Consider the following 20395-nt stretch of genomic DNA (forward strand, 5'->3'; position numbering starts at 1 on the left):
AAAACAATCAGAAAGGTTTTCTTCTAGTGATAGTGATCAATTGGTGTGCAAGCTTAAGAAATCTATAAATGGATTGAAACAAGCATCTCGTTAGTGGTATCTAAAATTTCACGATGTTATCTCTTCATTTGGTTTCGTAGAGAACATCATGGATCAATGTATATACCAGTAGGTCGGTGAGAGTAAGATTTATTTCCTTATCCTATATGTGGGTGATATATTATTTGCAATCAATGATGAAAGATTGTTATTTAAGGTAAAACAATGCCTATATAAAAACTTTAATATGAAGGATATATGTGACGCACATTATGTCATTGGCATCTAGGTGCATAGAGTATATCTCAGGTTCGCACTAGACTTGACATAACATATATAGTTGGAATATTGGGAATTTATCATAGTTATCTGAGTATGAACCAATGGAAAGCTACAAAGAAAATGACGAGGTACCTTCAAGGGACCAAGGACTATATGCTTATATTCAGACGAACTAAGAATTTGGAAGTGATTGATTACTCTGATTAAGAGTATGCCGGCTAAATTGATTCAAGAAAATCCACTTCATGATATATTTCCTTGGTAGCTAGTGTAGTTGTATCTTGGAGAAACGCAAAGCAGAGTTTGACCGCTACTTCTGCTATGGAGGTTGAGTTCGTATCTTGTTTTGAGAACAACTCACATAGTGTTTGGATGGAGAGTTTCATTTCAGTGCTTAGAGAAAATCATGGATTCTATTTCTAAGTCATTGATACTATTTTGTGACAATTCAACTACTGTTTTTATGATTAAGGATAACGAAAGAAAAAGGCGAAATAAACACATTGATTTTAAATATCTAGCCACAAGAGAACATGTTAAAGATAATACAATGGTTTTCGAACACATTATTACGGATTTAATGATTGCTAATCTTTTGACCAAACACATGCCATCGCATAAATTTAAGATTATGTAGAAAGTATGGGACTTGATTCCTCTATATAATTTTGTTATAAGTACAAATTCAATTATTAATAAAACTTTGTTATGATATTTTTCTCATATTTTTTATTTGAGTACACATTCATTGATTTGAGAAATATTAATAAATTTGAATATTGAATAAACATATTATTTATTCATTAAGTTATTTCAGTTTGAAAAACATATTACATGAAAGATAATATTCGTCTTTAGGAGACTTATCATCATGATTTGTGTATTTTGTTTACTCATTTGATAATGATGAGATGTGTACGACCCAAGTGAGAGAATGTTGGAAAGATTTGCTAATAATATCTAATCTTAGGTTAAGTTGCCCATATGATGATAATTTATAGATTTAATCATGCATAAATTTTATCTTATCTGCTTGTCATAAATTGTAAATATTTAGTTAGATGTGTAAAATTATATTTTGATAATTTTATTTTTACAAGGTCATAATATTTTGAAATATTATGATAAGCCACAATTTAGATTTAATCTTTACTCGATGATTATATTAATTTTTTTTTATAAATAGTGACGTTTGAGATCTAAAATTACACAACACCATCAACGGTAAATTTTGAATTGTTTGAAAGACCCTCAACCAACCAGAAAAAATCCGAGAAGTGTTCAAACTGTTTTTTATATTTGACGACATTAAGTAACATTCGATTATTTTTTCGTATTCAGTATCATTTTATTAAGTTTAAAAATGAATAAATCCTTAGCACAATATTTTCTTTTGGGAAAACTTAGAAATTAAGTTTGGATAAATTAAAAATCAAATATAAATTTCCGAATCCATTGTTGGATCATTCTTTTTGATATACAAATTATAATACAGAACACTGGATTTTAATTTTGGATATAATCCCCAACTTTATAAAACAAAACAATGATCAGATATTTACATTAATCTAACTTTTAAATTAATTACGTTGTAAATACAGAACACTGGAGAACAAGACAACTGTTTTCTTCACCAAAGCTACACTACCAACAAGCTATGCATCCCAGGCATCCTTCAGAGTTTCGATCCATTCCTAGGTAACTTCCTTTCATTCCAAAATAGGCATACAACTGTTTTGAGAAACCGATTCCATTCGAGATAAGTAAAGGTTATACCTGTTGCGTGAACGTTGGAAAATTTCCATATCTATTTTATACAATGTGTTCTTCTCATCTATCTCACGGGTTACCTCTGCTAGCTCCGACTCCCTCTCCACCATGCATTTCGAAGCTTTTAACCTCGTAGGCGAAACGGGCATCTTGTTCACAACTGGAAATATGACATCAGGTGTAACTTGCTCCCTGATTTTAAAAGTAGAAAATTAAGATAATGTTTGAGAATTTCTGAAGCTTGACATACAAAAAGAAAACAGGTTGTTGTGTATATATTTACCAGTTGCCAAAGGATATTAGTCCGTTTCGTTTCATGATGCCACCATCTAAAGATATGGCTCCATCCCTAATGCAGGCACGTGCCATTTTCATACACTGCTTGTTCTCATACACTTGAAGCTCCCCAAAGAGGCAGCACAATAACGTGTGTTGGGTACTAAGATCATTTTTCCTTATCCCGTGTGAATGGACTGCTTCCATGTTTACCAAGCGAACGGCATATCCAAGAAATCCGTGGGGGGTACTGCCATTTGGCAAGGTAGGCCCCTGCAAGGAGTCCAGATTTTGGGAATCACTTTCCAACTCGTTGCCATTTGTCCTGAAATCGTCATCATTGAATTTTGGAAGCAGAGATATTAACCAAGTTAGTATTAATTAGAAGTAGATATATTAACGAAGTGTAAGGACAATCTTTGTTATCCAGGACACCTACCATTGTGCCTTTATTTAGATCAAGTCTTGGAGAATGCGATGACAAATTTTAAAATTGTTACTATGATGCATTAATCAATTGTGCTGATTCTGATACCTTGTATCCTCTAGGCACAAAGTAAGATATCTTCCACTTGAAGATTGTCCAAATTTACTAGAGAAACGAGTATCAAAGGATTCAGCAGCTGCATAGTTCTCACACACAATTGCGAGCATTTGATCCTCACCGAGATATTGTGCCAACATCCTACACCGACCAAAAAATACAGCTCAACTTTACCATGAATTCACCAACTCTAAGTTCAGAGAAACAAGAATTAACCTAACCTGCTAAGCTCAATGGTCTGTACTGATCCAAGAAGAGCTACGACACCAAGTACGCCCTTTGGCCTATCTTCCAATGCTAGTTTTCTTAACTTGCAAACAAAAGCCGATGCAGAATCACCTCTGCTTTCAATTTTCTGCTCAATGCACTCTTTTCCAAATGTGCTCGGCGCATCAAGTTCTATTACAAGAGCTGAAAAGGAGTCTGAGTCCTTGATTATCAAGAATGTAATTAAACTAGAAGACTTCATGAAGAACAAGCTGCTATTTCCATAACCTTTATTAAGTATGACTGATAGGTGTCACAAATAACTGAGCTGGTGATGCCGATTTATTAACCGTGCTATGGAGATAATTGCTCCAAATGAAGAAATTTTTATGGACAAAAGAAAAAGCTGGAATCAAATAATCATCATAGCACATTCTCACCAATTACGAGGTTAACTACATAGATGTTAGTTCTCCAAACTAAGCGATTTTCTAACCTGACATCTCTTAGACCAAAATCTAAGATGATAATCACCTTTATCCAAGTTTACAGAAGTCTATCCCTCATTCTACTCCTTCCATTAACCTGTCAATTTAAGAAATGTCGGATTGGGGTCGTGTTTGATCTCCTATTCACATCATCAAACCATGTTAGACGTATCTCCTTAATCTTACCCTCATAGCTCATAATCCTTTCATTCCTAATTCTACATTCATCTTAACATATACATCTCTGCTACCGCCATCTCATGCATATGTAGTCCTGTAGTGGCCCAACAAAAAAAAGCTTGTATCAAATAAACAAAAAAAAAAAAGTGAGCACCTTGGAGATCTGATATATGTTGCTGAAGTGTTGACTGCTTCTGTTTTAGCATCTTTAAATCACTTTCATGATTTCCAATTGTCAACCCACATTTAGCAAGATCATCCTCAAGCTCCTAGAGCATAAAACTTTTCTAAGATGTAGAAAATGCAGGATATAGGCACAATATTATCATGAAAAATCAACTTATGCTAGCAACTTCAGACAGAAAACCAAATATCAGCAAATACAAATTTACCTTTAAGCAAATCAATGAGTTCCCAGCAAAATTGCCTTTATCCCCAGAATTTTCGTTCTGGGCATTCTGATGCTCCAGTTTTGGATTCTTTAAACAACTTGAATAATCCGAATGTAATATATTTTCCTTCAAACATTGTGGAGAAACGTTAACAGGCTCGATATCTGGAACATCGAGGACAGGTGTCCGAGGGAGTGGCAGTGCATTTCTGAAAGAAGCTTTGGGAAAAATTTGAGGATCCCTGTAATCTTCATTATCCGCTAATTCAAGATTCTCTCCCCGATCATTTTGAACATGAACCTACATACAAGAATTAACTTTTGCAAGTGTGCCATAACAAACTGAACTAGAAGTATTGATGGAACTGTCAAAACCTCTATATCCACTTTGAGATCTGGATAATGGGAGTGAAAAGCTGTAAGTGTGAAAATCCCTTCTCTCTGAGGAAGATGAATAGAGCGAACAGTACTGCGTCCACGGGAGAAGCTATATCGCACAAAATCATCCATATCCATTGAATCCGACTTTAAAATAAGAGTATGAATTTGCCCATGTTTCTCATTATCATTTATATTTTCATCCACAACACCATCAGCATCGACAATTTCAAACACTAAATTTTCCAATTCAGAACCTGCTTCACAGTACTTGAAAATCTGTTTCCAAGATACATAACATTGTAGAAAGGTTAAAAAAATAGTAGAATGTAGCAAACCGACAGGAAACTCAAATAAAACATCGGGAGTTTTCATCATTAAAAAGTTTCTCATCTCCCCGTCATTGGTGTCAGGAGGTTGCAATGGAAATGGTTTCAAACCTTTGAATCTGTCCGAAGTTCTCTTCTTTCAGTTTGAAACTCCATTTTGAATATAACTTTGTCTTTGGATATCACAGAGAGAGATACTGTAATAAGAACATATAACCTTAAATTCTAGTTCTAGAATAAGAGTGCTCGCATGAAGAATTATAAGCAAGTAGAAAAATTCATTCAAATAATTTTCCAGAACTGATATAACATGATAAAACTTCCTGTCAAAAGAGCTTTATGGTTGGTGAATCGGAAAATGGAAGCTCGCTTCAGAATCCTAGCACGTGAGTTTTATACACAGCAGCATCCACTTTCCTTAATTCTAACACCTTTGATAGCATTCATTCAATCATGCTTAGTTTTAGTGAGGGATTATTCGAGTAATTTATGTCAGAACACAGGTTTTTTGTTAATAAAAGTAAAAAAGTAAATTTTCAATGAGTCGTATAGCTGCCACATTAAAGTCAAATGTAAGGATAACTCGGGAGATTTATCATAGGTAGAAAATGGAAAAAATTAAGTTCAGGCTGAGATATTTTGAACACTATCAAGTTAAAACTAGCAGATGTAGAACACAAATGCGAAAGAACAGAAGAGGATAAAGCTGATTACCATCTTTGCCATATCCCTTGGAAACTTTAAGAACATCGCTCAGGTCCACATATCCCCTGGCATCTACCTGCCAGCATAAAGAATTCAGGTTAAGAACACAAATGTCTTGATATATTAGAAAACCAAGAAGGCAGGCTTAATGATGCAACAAGAGAAAAACAAATAAATATATGCAAATAATAATCCATGCTTCTGTTTCAGGACTATATAAAAAAAAACCAAACAACTTATTCAATCTTGTTTTTTTCCCAAGTCTTTTGGTTGATTCAATGAAATAAAGCTTAAGATAAGTCGGTCAAAGTAAAGCATAAAGTGAACCTTGTAGCCAGATATGTTGTTACTACTCTATATGAATCTCATAAAGCATTAGGTTTTCCATCGAGTTTACATATACCTTTTTTAACTGCCAGTTGCTGCCAAAAGTTTTATTTTGACTATGCACTTGAAAAGAGTACCAAAGTTTATATTGTACTTAAAAAAATATACTAATATGCTTGTCCAGACAAGTGAACAGACCATTTTGTTACAATCAGTAACCACATTGCGGACAGCACTGCTGCCATCCAGAAATGAGAATCCATCAACTCGCAACAAAATATTCTCATCTTTTTCAACGTGGTTGCCATATTCATCAAATACCTGCATAAAGAGTGAAGTTCTCATTATGAATGCAAAAATTCAGGTTCGACTCCATTTCGAAATTTCCATGATTTCCGGTGAAAATAATTCTTTGTTTTTGTATACAAATAGGAGGATACTCATCAACTACTCAATAATCATTCACCAAAAGCCAAACATTATGAAAAAATCTACCCTTGACTGAATAAAAAAGGCATACAAAAGAGGAATGAGGATCAACATACTTCGAGTACCAGCTTCTCAATAATCTGTCCTGGAAGCAATTGTTTTCTTAACTTTGGTGGACGAGTAGTTATTTTTTTGGTGAACCTGGAAGGACTGTCAATAAAAAGATGTTCGAGTGAGAAATCAATAGGAAATATATATATATATATATATATATATATATATATATATATAAAGATCACTTATGTGATGCAGAAACCATGAGGAAGTCAGAAAACCTTGACAAGGACAATTGACAGATAGTGCTTTGTCTACAGAACTTATTTTTAAGTAAGCCTCATATTTTGGACGAATCTTGTCCAAATCATGGCATTCAACAACAATGTCCTACAACAATTTAAGCACAAGTAAAGCACTGCACAGTGGTTAATGAACTTAGATTTTAGTGGAGAATTATAGTTTTACCTTAATTGTCATGACTGACTTATCAGCTGTTACTTTCATGTGACGTACTTGAGCAAGAACATGGCTGCCTTTAATGAGTTTGATAGTTGGTCGTGGGGTGCTAGTGAAAGGGAGCCTGTTATTGTATCGATCATAGCATGCTATGGAAATAGATGGGGTGCGACAACCAACCCTGTCCGACAAAATTCAAAACTCACCTCAGAAAAATTTGACTGAAAAAAACGTGAGCCATTTTTAGTTTCAGACAAATTACAGGATTTTTCTCCAGAAATAACTACAAAAAGATTTATACAGAAGATTGATGAGAAATGATTATTGGAAGGAGACCATATTTTAACATTAAGATTTACTTATATGCATCAAGAGCATTTAAGATTTACTTATATGCATCAAGAGCATCCTTGTGTATTAATCATCATTGACGAAATGTTGTTAAAAATTTTTGTCGAAAACATCCACTCAAATTACCAAAAAATCTTGAACAAAAGGAGAAGACAATTGAAAATTTTCATATATAATATTCTACATTCTACTAAACAAGGCTGATCATATGATGATCAAGGAAAAGAATGATTGAATCACCACAAACAGAAAATTTGAAGGGCCCTACCTAATTGTGCATTGGGAATTCTGATTATGATTCACAAGTCTCCAACTGCCAATTTCAGCCAATGCCTGAACTTGCACTGCTTTTTTAAAATGTACATCCTTCACATCAGCCTAATAATTGAAGTCGCAAAAGTAGAAGTGCATCACAAATGGTTCCACGTCATTTTATTATTCAATGAAAAACATAATCTTTCTTGTAGCAATTACCAGTGAGAATAAGAATGTGTAGTAGCCAGCTTTCTGAAACTTTTCCTTTTTTGAACTCAAAAGAAATATGTACAAGCCATGTAACCCCTTGTGAGATGAGGGTTCAATCCTCACAGAATAAATATGATCACTTCTGGCATTCTCTTCGACTCTGAAGTTGACTTCTAGAATCATCTCAAAATTTTCTCTGACAATGAACTTTTGATCCGATCTTTTAGGACTGGAGGCAGAATCAAAAGCCTTTGGTCGCACTACAGCAACAATTTTCTGAGGGAATGCATCTCCAGCTTCTATAATATTGGTAGGGAATCCCTGTAAAAGAAGTACATAGTTAACCAAAAAGAAGCCGTACAAAGATGGTTGGGTTTCTCTGAGGCTGGGTCCTAAGTGTGAAAACCTTTTAATGGCACCGTGGCATAGGTACAATTTAAGTAGAGAAGAAAATGGTTTCAACTAACCCCTTCAATTTCCAATTCTTGGCATTCTTCAAGACTTAATAGATCAATGCCAGAAGGCAATTTCTGTCTATGTTTCTCAAGTTGGCTATTCCACTCAATATCATTGACAGCTATGCACTGTTTCAATGGGTACAAGCGTCAATAACTTGACACACAAATAAAGAGTAAAACCATAATATGACCAATATTAAGATACATGTGGCTAACCTTTTCAGAGTCGATCACACTAATTGATAACGATAGAGACTCACCAATGTCTAGGACATTGCTTCCATTGTCTGGTAAACGACAACCTTTTGCTTCAGGTAGACCAAGTGGCCTATCAGAGGAAAATTTTATAGGGAGAACTGTCACTAGTTCATAACTATGAACCAAGTCTCATAAGAAATTCAATAAACTACCAACCTGCAAACCAGTCGAGCCTCGCCTAATTTGACGTATGAAGAAAACAATCAGATGATAAAAAAAATTTGAAACCAAAACCAAAAATCTCAGAGGTTGAAGGTTTGAAACATATTAATATAGCGCACATCGGCAACTAGATCACCTTGAAGATCACCATTATCAAATAGAAAAACTAGTCACAGTCTCTCCTGATTAACACTGAACTTACCACAAGGATCCCCTGGAAGCCCTTCAAGGATTATGTACTCTAGGGTAGCAAATACATTGTTTTTATGGAATCCAGCGCATGCTCCCTTTAATATTTTCATCCTCTGACCTGCCTTCCAGCATGTCCTTTTTCTCTCAATCTCTTTATGAACCCTAATAACTAAAGTGTACAAACTCTCATCATGTATATTATACACATTGAAGATAAAATAAGTCGTAATCTTCAATTTTATTATTCTAAACATTTTTTATAGTAACCAAAAATGAAGAAATCATTTACTAACAATGTAAGTGTGTTAAAAGCAACATAAGTGTCATTAGATTTACTCTTGCCAAACTTACCATCCGAAGATATGCCAAGCTTTTTATTCTTTGGAGAAATAAGAATAGTGGGTTGATCCAGACCACTTTCAATTTCATCATCATAGAGATCATGCATTTCCGAAATCCAATCACTGTACTGTTTTTCCAGTGTTGTGAGAGTTAACTTCTTTCCATCTCTCAAGATTTCAATTTGCAACTCTACATAACATGACAAATTATGTTTATTTCAGAGAATTTATTTGTTTCAAAAAAAAATTAAAAGAGCAATAATAAGACTCAATTCAACAATTAGTTTGAGCAAGTTCAAATTTCATTTTCGAATATGAAGAACCGACAACTTTACCTTTTCCATTTACAGGGGTCCCAATGCCAAAATTCTTCAAGGCATTGGTGTATGGGTGATGGTGGGCTAAATCTGTCTGAAAAACATAAAAACCAGTCAGGTACAAATTTTTATAATTCTTTTTTTTTTAGCAGGAGCCGAGGAGCCGTATTTTTTACATATAAAATATTTAACTTTAACAGAACACCCAGTTTAACAGAAATAAAACACCGAAACAAACTTAGTTAAACAACAGTACCAATCAAAATAACTTCATTGTGCCAAAAAAACAGATGGACAACATATAACACAATTTATGTCATGATCTAAACAACACATTTCATATAAATATTTAAGTTTAACAGATCATTAATGCAGACTCGGTTAAACAGCAACAACTATCAAAAGAAACTCCAAATGCAACCATAACAAATGGACGATATATATAACACAAATTGTATGATCTAAACAAGGAATTGAGACATTAACTAAAAGTGGATTTGAGATTTTAGACCTTTTTCATTTGATCGACCATTCAAAAACTGGTAACGAATGGACATATATAATGCATAACATACGTACATATATGAGTAAATATTTTCCCTTTAACAGTTTCTTGCTCGTGCTACTTGGACAAAGACTCCCTTTGCAAGCCTACAAACTAGGATGATCAGGTGAAGGGGATACAACATGTTTTCTCATTTTCAATTTACTTTCAAATTTTCCATTTATTTTAATGAACATACGAGAACCCCTTCACTCAAGAGGAGAACAAATTCCTTTTGTTTACATAGTTCACACTTTTGCATTAAAACATTATTGGTTATGCAAAACATCTATTAATGTATGAGAAGTAATGGAGATTATATCTTCAGAAACATCACAGCCATATCATCCACCAAAAATTCCACTTTGAGACTGAAAATTTGGTTTTGGAGCTGCCTTAATAAAATTCAATGAGCATAAAGAAATATGTTAATAATCAAATGTTCATAAATTTGTCAGATTATTACAATAAAAATTGATGTTTCCATTGTTCTAAACAATCTAAAATGCAACAGATGATACTTGAGTTCGTACCTTGGTTGGTGTTGGATTAAAACCAGAATCCGTCTCTGCAGCCATAAAATTACTTTCCTAAGATAAATACATATACATGCCGAAAACCCAAAAAAAAAAAAAATCAAATATCCTATTTCCAAGACCGGGTGGTTTCTTACAATAATATTAATACCTATAAAACATATGACACGGTAGCGGCATCGTTTCAGATTTTGGGCCTTCTCACCTTTTTTTGCCTTTGGTTCCATAAATGGAAGCCAAGTCTGTGGAAAAGTAACAGAATCCCAGGGTTCACACAAAGAAGCGTTTCAAATCAACTAAGAATACGAAGATTACATTACATTTATTTATATGTTTTTAATTATATATTTCTCTCAATACAGATCCAGTCATATTATTTTGCCATGTATATTATGACACTCCAGAAAATACACTAAAAGTTGCAAGGTGTTATAATAGTGTAAACATAAGCCATGCTTATGATTATAGATTTTCGAATATGTGTTGTTGCTATAACAATTTAAATGAATAAAATAAAAGACCGTAAAAGAAAGTTGAATTGATTCACCCAGCGAGTATCTGGCAAGAGACGACCCAAGCGCCTGACAGAAACCCTGCTATAATTCTCAAAACTCTCTCTTATTTCAAATCCATCAGCCTCTAACTTTGTAATTATTCTTGTAATACTTTCTTCTCCCTGAAATCAACCAAAAGTGGATTAGTTTAGGAAAGAGCATGCATTCATAATTCCACCCACACTGCACATGCATGCAAACGGTCAAATGAGCAACAATATCTAGGAACATTTGGACAGGAGTGCTGGTCATACCTTAATTACTGGAAAGTAAACACACCTCAATCGGGCATTTGCATCAAGAAATCCATTTTTTCCTGGAAATTAATAATATTTTTTAAGAGCCCGTCATACAAAACGAGATGTGCTGTTCAGAGCACTCATACCATCACATGAAGATTATCGCACTTATACCGAAGGCACAAAAACACGTGCTTACTTTGACAACTCGGTGAAGAAGCATCATCGCTGTAGCTGAAGTGAAGTTGCAGAGTGAACTCCGGACCGTTGCAAGAATGCATATTCGTTATGGCCACTTCCCCTCCCTCTATTTCAGTTAAATCAACTCCATTGACCTGCTCATTATGAAATTTTTTACCAAAGACCAGGGGGAAACATTGTTCGAGCAAAATTGTGAATTGTGATTCCAGGAATACAAAGAAAACTTGAGAACATCTTCTAGACATTTAAGCTGTATCACGATGTTATTTCCGGACTCCCTTTGCAAAATTTGTTATGACGATAGAAGATTTCCTGAATCCATCTTGACATTTGAACCACACAGCCAGGACACGGACTGACTAAGGTGTTTATATTCAGAAAATTTAATTTCTACTTAATCTTGCTATATGGAAAATCAGACAGTTAACCAGTAGGTGCAGTCAATAAAGATACAGGAAACATCAGGATAGGGAATTGCCAAAGGAAAACACCAAAAGATTGATAAAAGTCTCAAACTCACCTGAAATTCAATAGGTCTATCTGTCTTGCCTGACATTTCGACGATTTCGTCACACTGCCCAACAGAATGACAAGGAAATGATAAAACATTGAAGGCAGAAATAGAAAGAAGAGCATAACAATGCGCAGAAAAACCTGAATATAGGGGAAGTAAATGTCTTTCAATTTGCACCGGAGTTTTTTTACGTCCAGGGTACTTGTTTTAGGCTCCAGTATTTCAACCTGTTAACAAAGTAGACATTGATAACGATAATTCCAAGTAGCAAACCAGAAACCAATATTCCCAGAAAGAAAGGAAAAAACAAAGAAATATGCATGTGATTTGCCTCTTGACGTGTAGAATATGTTTGTGATCTATAAAGCCCATAAAAATTTATATTCTATTCCTTTAGCTTTGATTAATAAGGCGCTTAAATTTATGATATAACAGCAAAATTATCACAAATCACAAAACCTTTTAAGTCTGTGAACATAGGTTAAGATTTAGTTAGCAATCCAATTATTTTCTTTCTAACATGAACAAACTACAGCAATAATAATGATGAAATGTTAATCAAAATTAGAAATACAACATTATGTACTCAGCTCGCGCAAGAATCTATGTACCTTCAGAAATTGGAAGAGAATAACGAAAATAAACACTGATTTTTAATTGGTAATAGTTAATTAACACTTCAAACTGCTATTCATTGCCAGCAAGAGGTTTCAAAAGACAGAAAAGGGACAGCACTAGCAGCAACAATATTATTATCGAACAAAAAACAAAGTAAACTTTCAGTAATAAAATTCCACTCAATCAATCAGCATTTAGTCAGAAACCAGTTGAGTATAGTCTTCTTAAGCAACTCTCATATTGTACTATTCAAATATCATGCTTTTTAACAAAATCTGCATTGCGGAAAACCTGGAAGCAATGTTAGATAAAAAGGACCGTATCGTCAAAATGCAGTGGCGAACTCTCTAGTATAAAATGACAATCCTGACAACGGAAATGAGCAAGAACTTCAATTTTAACTTTGCCTCAGAAACCCAAGAAGGTAAAAGGTAAATAAACCTAGGATATACCCCTATAATCATTCTTTCTACATGTTCCCGGATAGATAGAACAATCCAGACAGTCGATGTCCCATACTGCATGCATGGACTTCACCTAAGTTGTAGAATGGATGTACATGCCTGTCATGTGCTTAAGAGATCATTACAGTTCATGCAATGCATTTCATTTTAATGCAACTCTCTCCATCAGAACTTTATTAGCAATGAATGTCTTCCAAGCATTGCTCAAAAACAACTACATTGGCATACTCTTTTTCGGTGAAGCCACGAAATCAAGAGTCACGACGCAAAAAAATTTATAAAGAAAGGTGCTTGAATTATTGACGAATGAATCAGTACAGAGAACTGAATAGGAAAAAATTATTTGAAACTTAAAGATGATAACATGGTTGAATTGAAGATATGTAAACCATGAAGGAAAAACTGTGAAGCAAAAGACCTTTGTGAAGCTTCCATGACCCATTTCATCATCAAGAGGATCTCTCATCCCTCCTTTTGTCTTCAGAGAATGACAGAAAAAGGTTCTGACTTAGCAGCTATAAGGGGAGGAAGAGCCATCAATGAAATCAAAATCAAAGAAATATGTCAGTTACCTTCCACCGGTTTTCTGTTCGTGAAGGGCTTATTAATGCATCTCTTTCCAAGTGCAGCGTAAAAACTTTATTACAGGTCTTGGTCTTGGATGAGACTACCGCATGCCTACACTTTGGTTGCAGAAATAAGATAAAGCTATTTCTCCTATGTAGTGCCCTTTATCATTTAACATATATATTCTAAAGTACATATACAATATGTATATTCCTCGCATTTCATACCTTCCTAAAAACATTGTGGCAACAGGTCCTCCATAGCCAAACATTCCAAAAAAAGGCTGCAATTCACCATGATAAAAAGATTAACAAGGGACTACAAAAAAGAAGAGCAAATCTACCAGTTGAAAATATAACATATTACAGCACAATTATACAATAATTCTCCAGATTATACCAAAATCTGAGCCTTTCAAGTACTTCCCATTTCAGGTCAGCCCCCAAGATTCTTTTTTGATTCAAAGCAACTTCACTGAAATTTCTTATTCTTTCTTTTCAGTGGATAATCCATTAAAGTCGGATCAAGAGAGTAAAAGGTCTTCATCATGGGAACTTCAAAGAATTAAGTTTGAGCTGTTCACACAGAGAGGAGGATGTAAAGGTGAAAGGGTTAAAGGCATTTAAAAGACTTTCTCAATGGTGTACCGAAGATCTTCCAAAGGGGTACTCATATGTGGTGAACTTCTACGAGGTTTACAAAATGCTTAAATAGAAACCTAAGCATAATTCTAAAATATCTCCTAACATAAAAAATCATGTCATGCTTGTCAAGACTCATACATATTAACCTCTGTAGCAACTGAAAAATAAAATCATCTACATTAGGACCATATTAAGTTAACAAATGACCACAAGGTAATTAATATCTTTCACAAGCACCAATAAGATAGTGCACATGTTACTATCACCATTAAATATGGAGCTTTTCCCCCAATGCCTCGTTCCCTTTCTTCTCTGTGCATGGAGGCTCCCATTTTTCCCCTAGATGATGTAAAAAACATGAGATAATGGTGATGGAAAGAAACCTATCAAAATTTAACTGATAAGCTTAAGATGATAGCTTGAAAGAAAATACATAACATAACATGCAAAATCGAACAAGCATAGAGCAAAACTATCGAACCTCATATTTAACTTCATACAGAAAAGGAATAAAATGATCTCTCTAACATATTATCACACTTATCAAGCTATCCATATCGACAAATCTGACCCAAAAAATACTTCCAAAAACAAGCAGTAAAGGTCTAAACTAAAATATTGAATTGTTGATGAGGTAGCTCTCAACAGATAAGCATACCTAACTTTACAAGCATCAAGACAAGGAATGGACTCGCACATGTGGAACCCAAAAATGTTTTTAGCATCAAAGGACTTGAGAAAAGGAACCGATTTAGGTTAGATAATCTTACAAGAAAAGTTATGAATCAAATATTTTAACAGATACATTTGCATGTCCCAAGAATGTAAAAAATTGTACCACTTCACAATTTTCTCATTCACTCCATCCATTCCTGGTCCTGTGTCGAAAATTGAAATTCTGTTTTTACGCAATTCCACTCTGCAAACAATAGAAGAACATTTGTGAGAATCGAGTTATGTGAGAAGATGAAGAATTTAAACTAAAATAGCCCACCAAAACATTAAAGAGATGCACAACAAGAAAATAGACAAGTAAGCAGTTCTTTAGTTTTATTTGTGCATTCAATTGTTATGCTCGGGAATGGAGATTTTTCCTCATGAAAATTTGTAAGTTAGCATCCTTTGAGCAAGATTCTCTCCAACTTCGAGTTTGAAATCCTGATGTTTCCTATGCTTTGTTTCCCAAAGATGACAAACCAACAATTATCTAGATTCAAGCATAAGAACTGAAAACCGAATTGCATACCTTATTAATCTTTTCTCCTCTTTCTGATTTGACCACACAGCTTGCAATGAATTATCCTAGTCAACAAATTAATACCTTTGGTAACCAACTATTGATATCAAACAGAGAAGCCAATCACATCAAATTCTTACTATCAAGTCAGCAAGGGCAGTTTCAAATGTATATTCATCAGGCAGCTCCTTTAATAAATCCGTATCAGGGGTGAGATCCCACATATCCTACAAAGCCAAAAGGAGACAATCCAATAAGAAAACTACCAAGAATATATCAAGAAACACGACAGCCAAATACCCCATAGCCCTGGGTTAGGAAACTCAGCAATCCTTATATCATAAAATACCAAAACTTCAAAATGAAATCCGAGTAACACACCTCATATGCTTCAGGCTCAGCCGAACCATCCTATATCAAGGTGAACACACAAATCATAAATTTGTTCAATGATAACATATACATATACTCATAATCGATTGTCTAGACATTATCTCACATTAAGAGCGAGGATATGCCGCTTATTAGGCAGCAAATCACGAAACTTCACTTCAGTTCTTATCTTATTCCCATCTGCATCCGTAAAATGCAAATCTCCATACGTCCAATTAATTCTTGTCTCGGGTTGTCCAGACCCTGTTCGTTGGACTGTATTAAAGTACTCTTTTTTGACAGCAGCGATAAACTCCTCAATGGGCATGTGACTACGAAGCTCGGTCATTTTGAGCTCAAGGGTCGTGCCATTCGGTAAAAGGATGCGAAACCAGAAAATTTTGTTAGCAACAAGGGCATCACTTTCGACCTTCACACCTCCAAATAGGCTCTTTCTAGGCCTTTCTATGCTAGGCTCTCCGTTAGGCCTCTTGCCCGAAATGCCCGGAGGCGTTTTTGAGAACATCTGCATCAAGCAAAAATCACGTAAAATACTTAATTAACTATACTTGATCACTTCTTGCCGCTTAGTATCCTTGTAAACTACTTTCATAGAAGCGCATAACTACACAGCATCATCGTGATCATAAAGCACATAACAACACAGCATCGACGTGATCATGCACGAAATCAAGAAAACACTGGAGATAGTTAAAAACACCAAAAAAGCTCCGATCTTTACACAAACAAAGAAACACAAAAGGACACATGAAGTAAAACCTAACGAAAAAAATAAACTCCCACAAACACGCATTCACTGAAAAATGGTTTCCTCCAAAATCTTTGAGACCCCGGGCACCAAGCCGCAGTCAGGAAACAACACCACGGCGAAACGGCCCCACAAAAGCGAGTCTTGTTAGCAGGTAGAAGCAAGCATCTCGAGTCGACAGCCCTGTGGAAAAAAGACCTAACTATTGCCCTTTCAAGGCTCCTTACCTTACCTGGCTGATGTCTGGTTGTTGCTCCAGGAATGAGATTAGCTGCTTACACCTTCGTTGATCAACTATTATTCCTCTCAACAGAAGTAAAACAGAAGGGTTTAAAAGATTGGGAACTGTGTGTTTCACACGGCAGAAGCGCAAAAGACAGCCAGTAGAAATACTGGTGCATAAAGTTCAGTAAACAAAAAATAACAGAAAGGAAAAGAATTGAACAGTGGCGGCGCTGCAGTGCTAACTTGCGCTTGCATGGAAATGCGCCCCTTTTCTGTTGATGGATTGTAATTATTGAAGCTTGCTTGCTTATTTCACTTAGACAAAAATTTGTGTGAGATGGTTTCACGGATCGTATTCGTGAGACGGATCTCTTATTTGTGTTATCCACGAAAAAGTATTACTTTTTATGCTAAGAGTATTATTTTTTATTGTGAATATGGGTGGGTTGACCCGTCTAACCGATTAAGATCCGTGAAACGGTCTCGCACGAGACTCACTCCTTCACTTTTGGCCTCCTTCATTTTGATTGATTGATTGATTGATTGATTTAATAAATCAATTTTGTGTTTTCCGGAAATAATAATAATAAAAAAAAAAATTATGAAATATGTGTTTATATAAATTTACAATATTTTATTATAAATAATATTTATTTTTTGGTTTTATTTTGATCAGTATTTTTGAAATGGACCAATAATTTTAAATTAAAATATCCGAAAATCCAATTAATGGAATAAAAATTAAAAATTTAAATAAGCAAGAAATTCATGAACTTGAAATGATACGCGAGAGGTAATCACTTGAAATTGCTTCAAAATATATATAAAACTGTATGGAAGGAGACAGTGAAATTTAAAACATATACATAAAATATGACTTTTTTTATGTTAAATCGAGAGTGTTTTTCCTCATATTTCAATATAAATTAAATCATGTGAGTCTTTTACATTTTTATAAAAATTACATAAATGTTAATGATATGAGAGCTAATATTTGACCACCTCACATAGAAGTAGATACTTCAAGTAAAATAATTCTTAAAATATTTCACAAACATACATAGTAAATTTAAAGTAAGAAATTAAAATCAAATTTATTTCAAACAAGTGTATCCACATGCAATCTATATCAATTACTTGCCCATTAAGAATAAGCAGTACATTTCAGTATAGTGTATAGTTTTTAGCTTTTTCATAGCTTTAAAAAAAATAGTTCTTTTATCAATATAAATAAAAATAAATATATAAAGGTGCTTTTGGATTTATTTTTAAAAAAATATTATTTTATTAATTATATTTGAACCCTTAATTGGTATGAAGTTGAAATCTTTTTTAAAATTTTAAAAAAAAAATTGTCATAACTTCCGTCACTTTTCGAATCCTCTCTCTTCTACTTCTCTAATCTTTCACTTTAATATCTAATTTTTTCAAATATTTGTGGATCACATCATCAATCAAATATTTTTCTACTCAAATATCTCATGTTTCACAATCAAATATCGCACCAACCAAATATTTATTAGTATCACTGCCACTTTAATTAATATTTTATTTGTATTTAAATAAAATCATTTCACCACTTTAATTACTTTCATTTATTATTTAGTATTATATTTTATTGAAATATAAAATTAGAAAGTTTATAACGATTATTTTTGAATAACTAATTTGTAAAAAAATAAAAATTAATAAAAATAAAAAATTTATAACGAACTATACAAAATTAATTTACCACAAAACAATATTTATAACATTAATAATAAAAAATTACAGACCATAAAACAACATTTATAATAATAATAATTGAAAATTAGTAATTCACGAAAATACTAAAAGATAAGACATGAAAACAGAAATTACAAACCACACATATAGTCAAATACACCAGTCGTTCACTCATCACGACGACATGTCTCCCAAATGTGTTCAACCAAATCGTGACGAAGCTGATGATGCATATGACTACCACGTAACTCTGTATTTCTTCGAAGGTATTCGCCAAATTATGTGGTTGAACATTGATTGGCTATGAAATTATCTAGTTCTTCAAAATCTCACATTGATATTGCATGACTCTCGTCCTCAACAATCATGTTGTGTAAGATAATGCATGTATAGATACTTTCTTTGCATTTATCCATAAACCAATGTCTCCCTGAGCCTCTTGTCCATTTATAATTATAATTAAATAAATAATAATAAAAAATGAAAATAAAATAAAAAGAAACACACATGCAACTTGTACAGATTTCATTCAATTGTCCATTTATATTTCACATAATAAGTAAATATAATTAAATAAATAATAAAAAATGAAAAAAAAAACTTAAAAGAAACGCACCTGCAGCGAGATGATTCTCGCTACAGGTGTCTGACACGCGCGTGCGTCAAGTCAGTGTGAAACTCATGCTGGCTTGAAGAAATTCTAAAAAAAATTGCAATATTCTGTTACAAATTTGTAACCGGGTATTGTTGTGGCACACAAATCAATGGTATGCAATGGTAAATATTTATTTAGAGAGGATATTTGGATGACATGACTTGGATTATATCCACTATTGTGGATGTCCTTAGGGCCAGTTTGGTAGGTAGTATAAAGGTTGGATTGATTATCAATAAGTTGTTTGCTTCAATTATTAGATTTGACATTGACTATTTCCTTGACAATTTTACTGTTTGTGGTGGAGAATAAATCAATGCTTCCAAGAATGATAGTAATTATCTGGCCACCCCCAAAAAGTTAAATCACCAAAAAACCCCCGATGCTTGCCACTAAGCTTCCTACGCTTTTTAACCTCCCTACCAGCCTCCTTTGGTGGCCGCCCCCCTGCGCTTCCCAGCCACCTGAGAAAGTCCACCACCTGCTACAATCGACGCACCGCCAGTAACAACCCCAAATGCCATAGAACTCACTGTCCCACCATCAACAGCCGCCAACCCTCCCCCTACATTAGCCACCTTACGCGGACGGCCACAGCATCGGCCGTTCCCGGCCATGACAGGGGAAGCAGCGTTCTTCTTAGGCCTTCCCCTGCTCCTCCCAACAATAGCCTGGACGCCACCCCTACTTTCAGGCGACCCCGCTCGCGTTTGACCCCACCTGTTTAGGGGGACGTCCACGGCCTCTTGGGATCCCGCCCACAACAGGCCCAAAAACCGGAGCAGTGGCAACATTCACCGACCCCAGTAGCGCAGTAGCCGCATTCTGCAACTGAGGAGTAGTATGTCGCACAGGGTTCTCATTCTTCACGGACGAACGGAAGGGAGAGGGTTTGGCGTCTGATTTTTGGGAGAACAGGCCGTAGGTTTGGGGAAGAAAAACAATATTGGAAAATAAAATAAATATTAAGATGAAGGGTATTTTGGTCTTTAGCACACTTATCATGAATTTATCTATCTTCTTAATTTCACACCACACATGATATTACATACCTCTCAAATTAACTATCTTATCATATCAAACATTTATCAATCAAATTATTAATCATTCAATTATCACATCCTACAAA

General features: G+C 34.4%; 1 protein-coding gene across 1 annotated transcript; it reads right to left on the reverse strand.

Moving 5' to 3' along the window:
* Positions 1-1791: 1791 nt before the first annotated feature.
* LOC140817474 (structural maintenance of chromosomes flexible hinge domain-containing protein GMI1-like) lies at positions 1792-17066 on the reverse strand. Its single transcript, XM_073177180.1, is given in 39 exon segments — positions 1792-2283; positions 2375-2692; positions 2903-3052; positions 3133-3322; positions 3941-4055; positions 4179-4478; positions 4553-4834; positions 4996-5081; positions 5599-5665; positions 6115-6237; positions 6462-6538; positions 6541-6555; positions 6681-6789; positions 6868-7039; positions 7478-7587; positions 7684-7995; positions 8142-8258; positions 8349-8460; positions 8547-8568; positions 8755-8913; positions 9096-9275; positions 9421-9496; positions 10480-10514; positions 10634-10724; positions 11030-11158; positions 11291-11352; positions 11475-11610; positions 11997-12050; positions 12131-12217; positions 13491-13550; positions 13645-13750; positions 13867-13922; positions 14550-14622; positions 15122-15202; positions 15530-15585; positions 15661-15747; positions 15902-15931; positions 16020-16418; positions 16894-17066. Coding segments are annotated over 38 exon segments (4887 nt in total). The 5' UTR covers positions 16894-17066; the 3' UTR covers positions 1792-2030.
* Positions 17067-20395: the final 3329 nt, after the last annotated feature.

Source organism: Primulina eburnea, chromosome 16 (genome assembly GCF_022965805.1).
Source record: "Primulina eburnea isolate SZY01 chromosome 16, ASM2296580v1, whole genome shotgun sequence".
Lineage (NCBI taxonomy): Eukaryota > Viridiplantae > Streptophyta > Magnoliopsida > Lamiales > Gesneriaceae > Primulina > Primulina eburnea.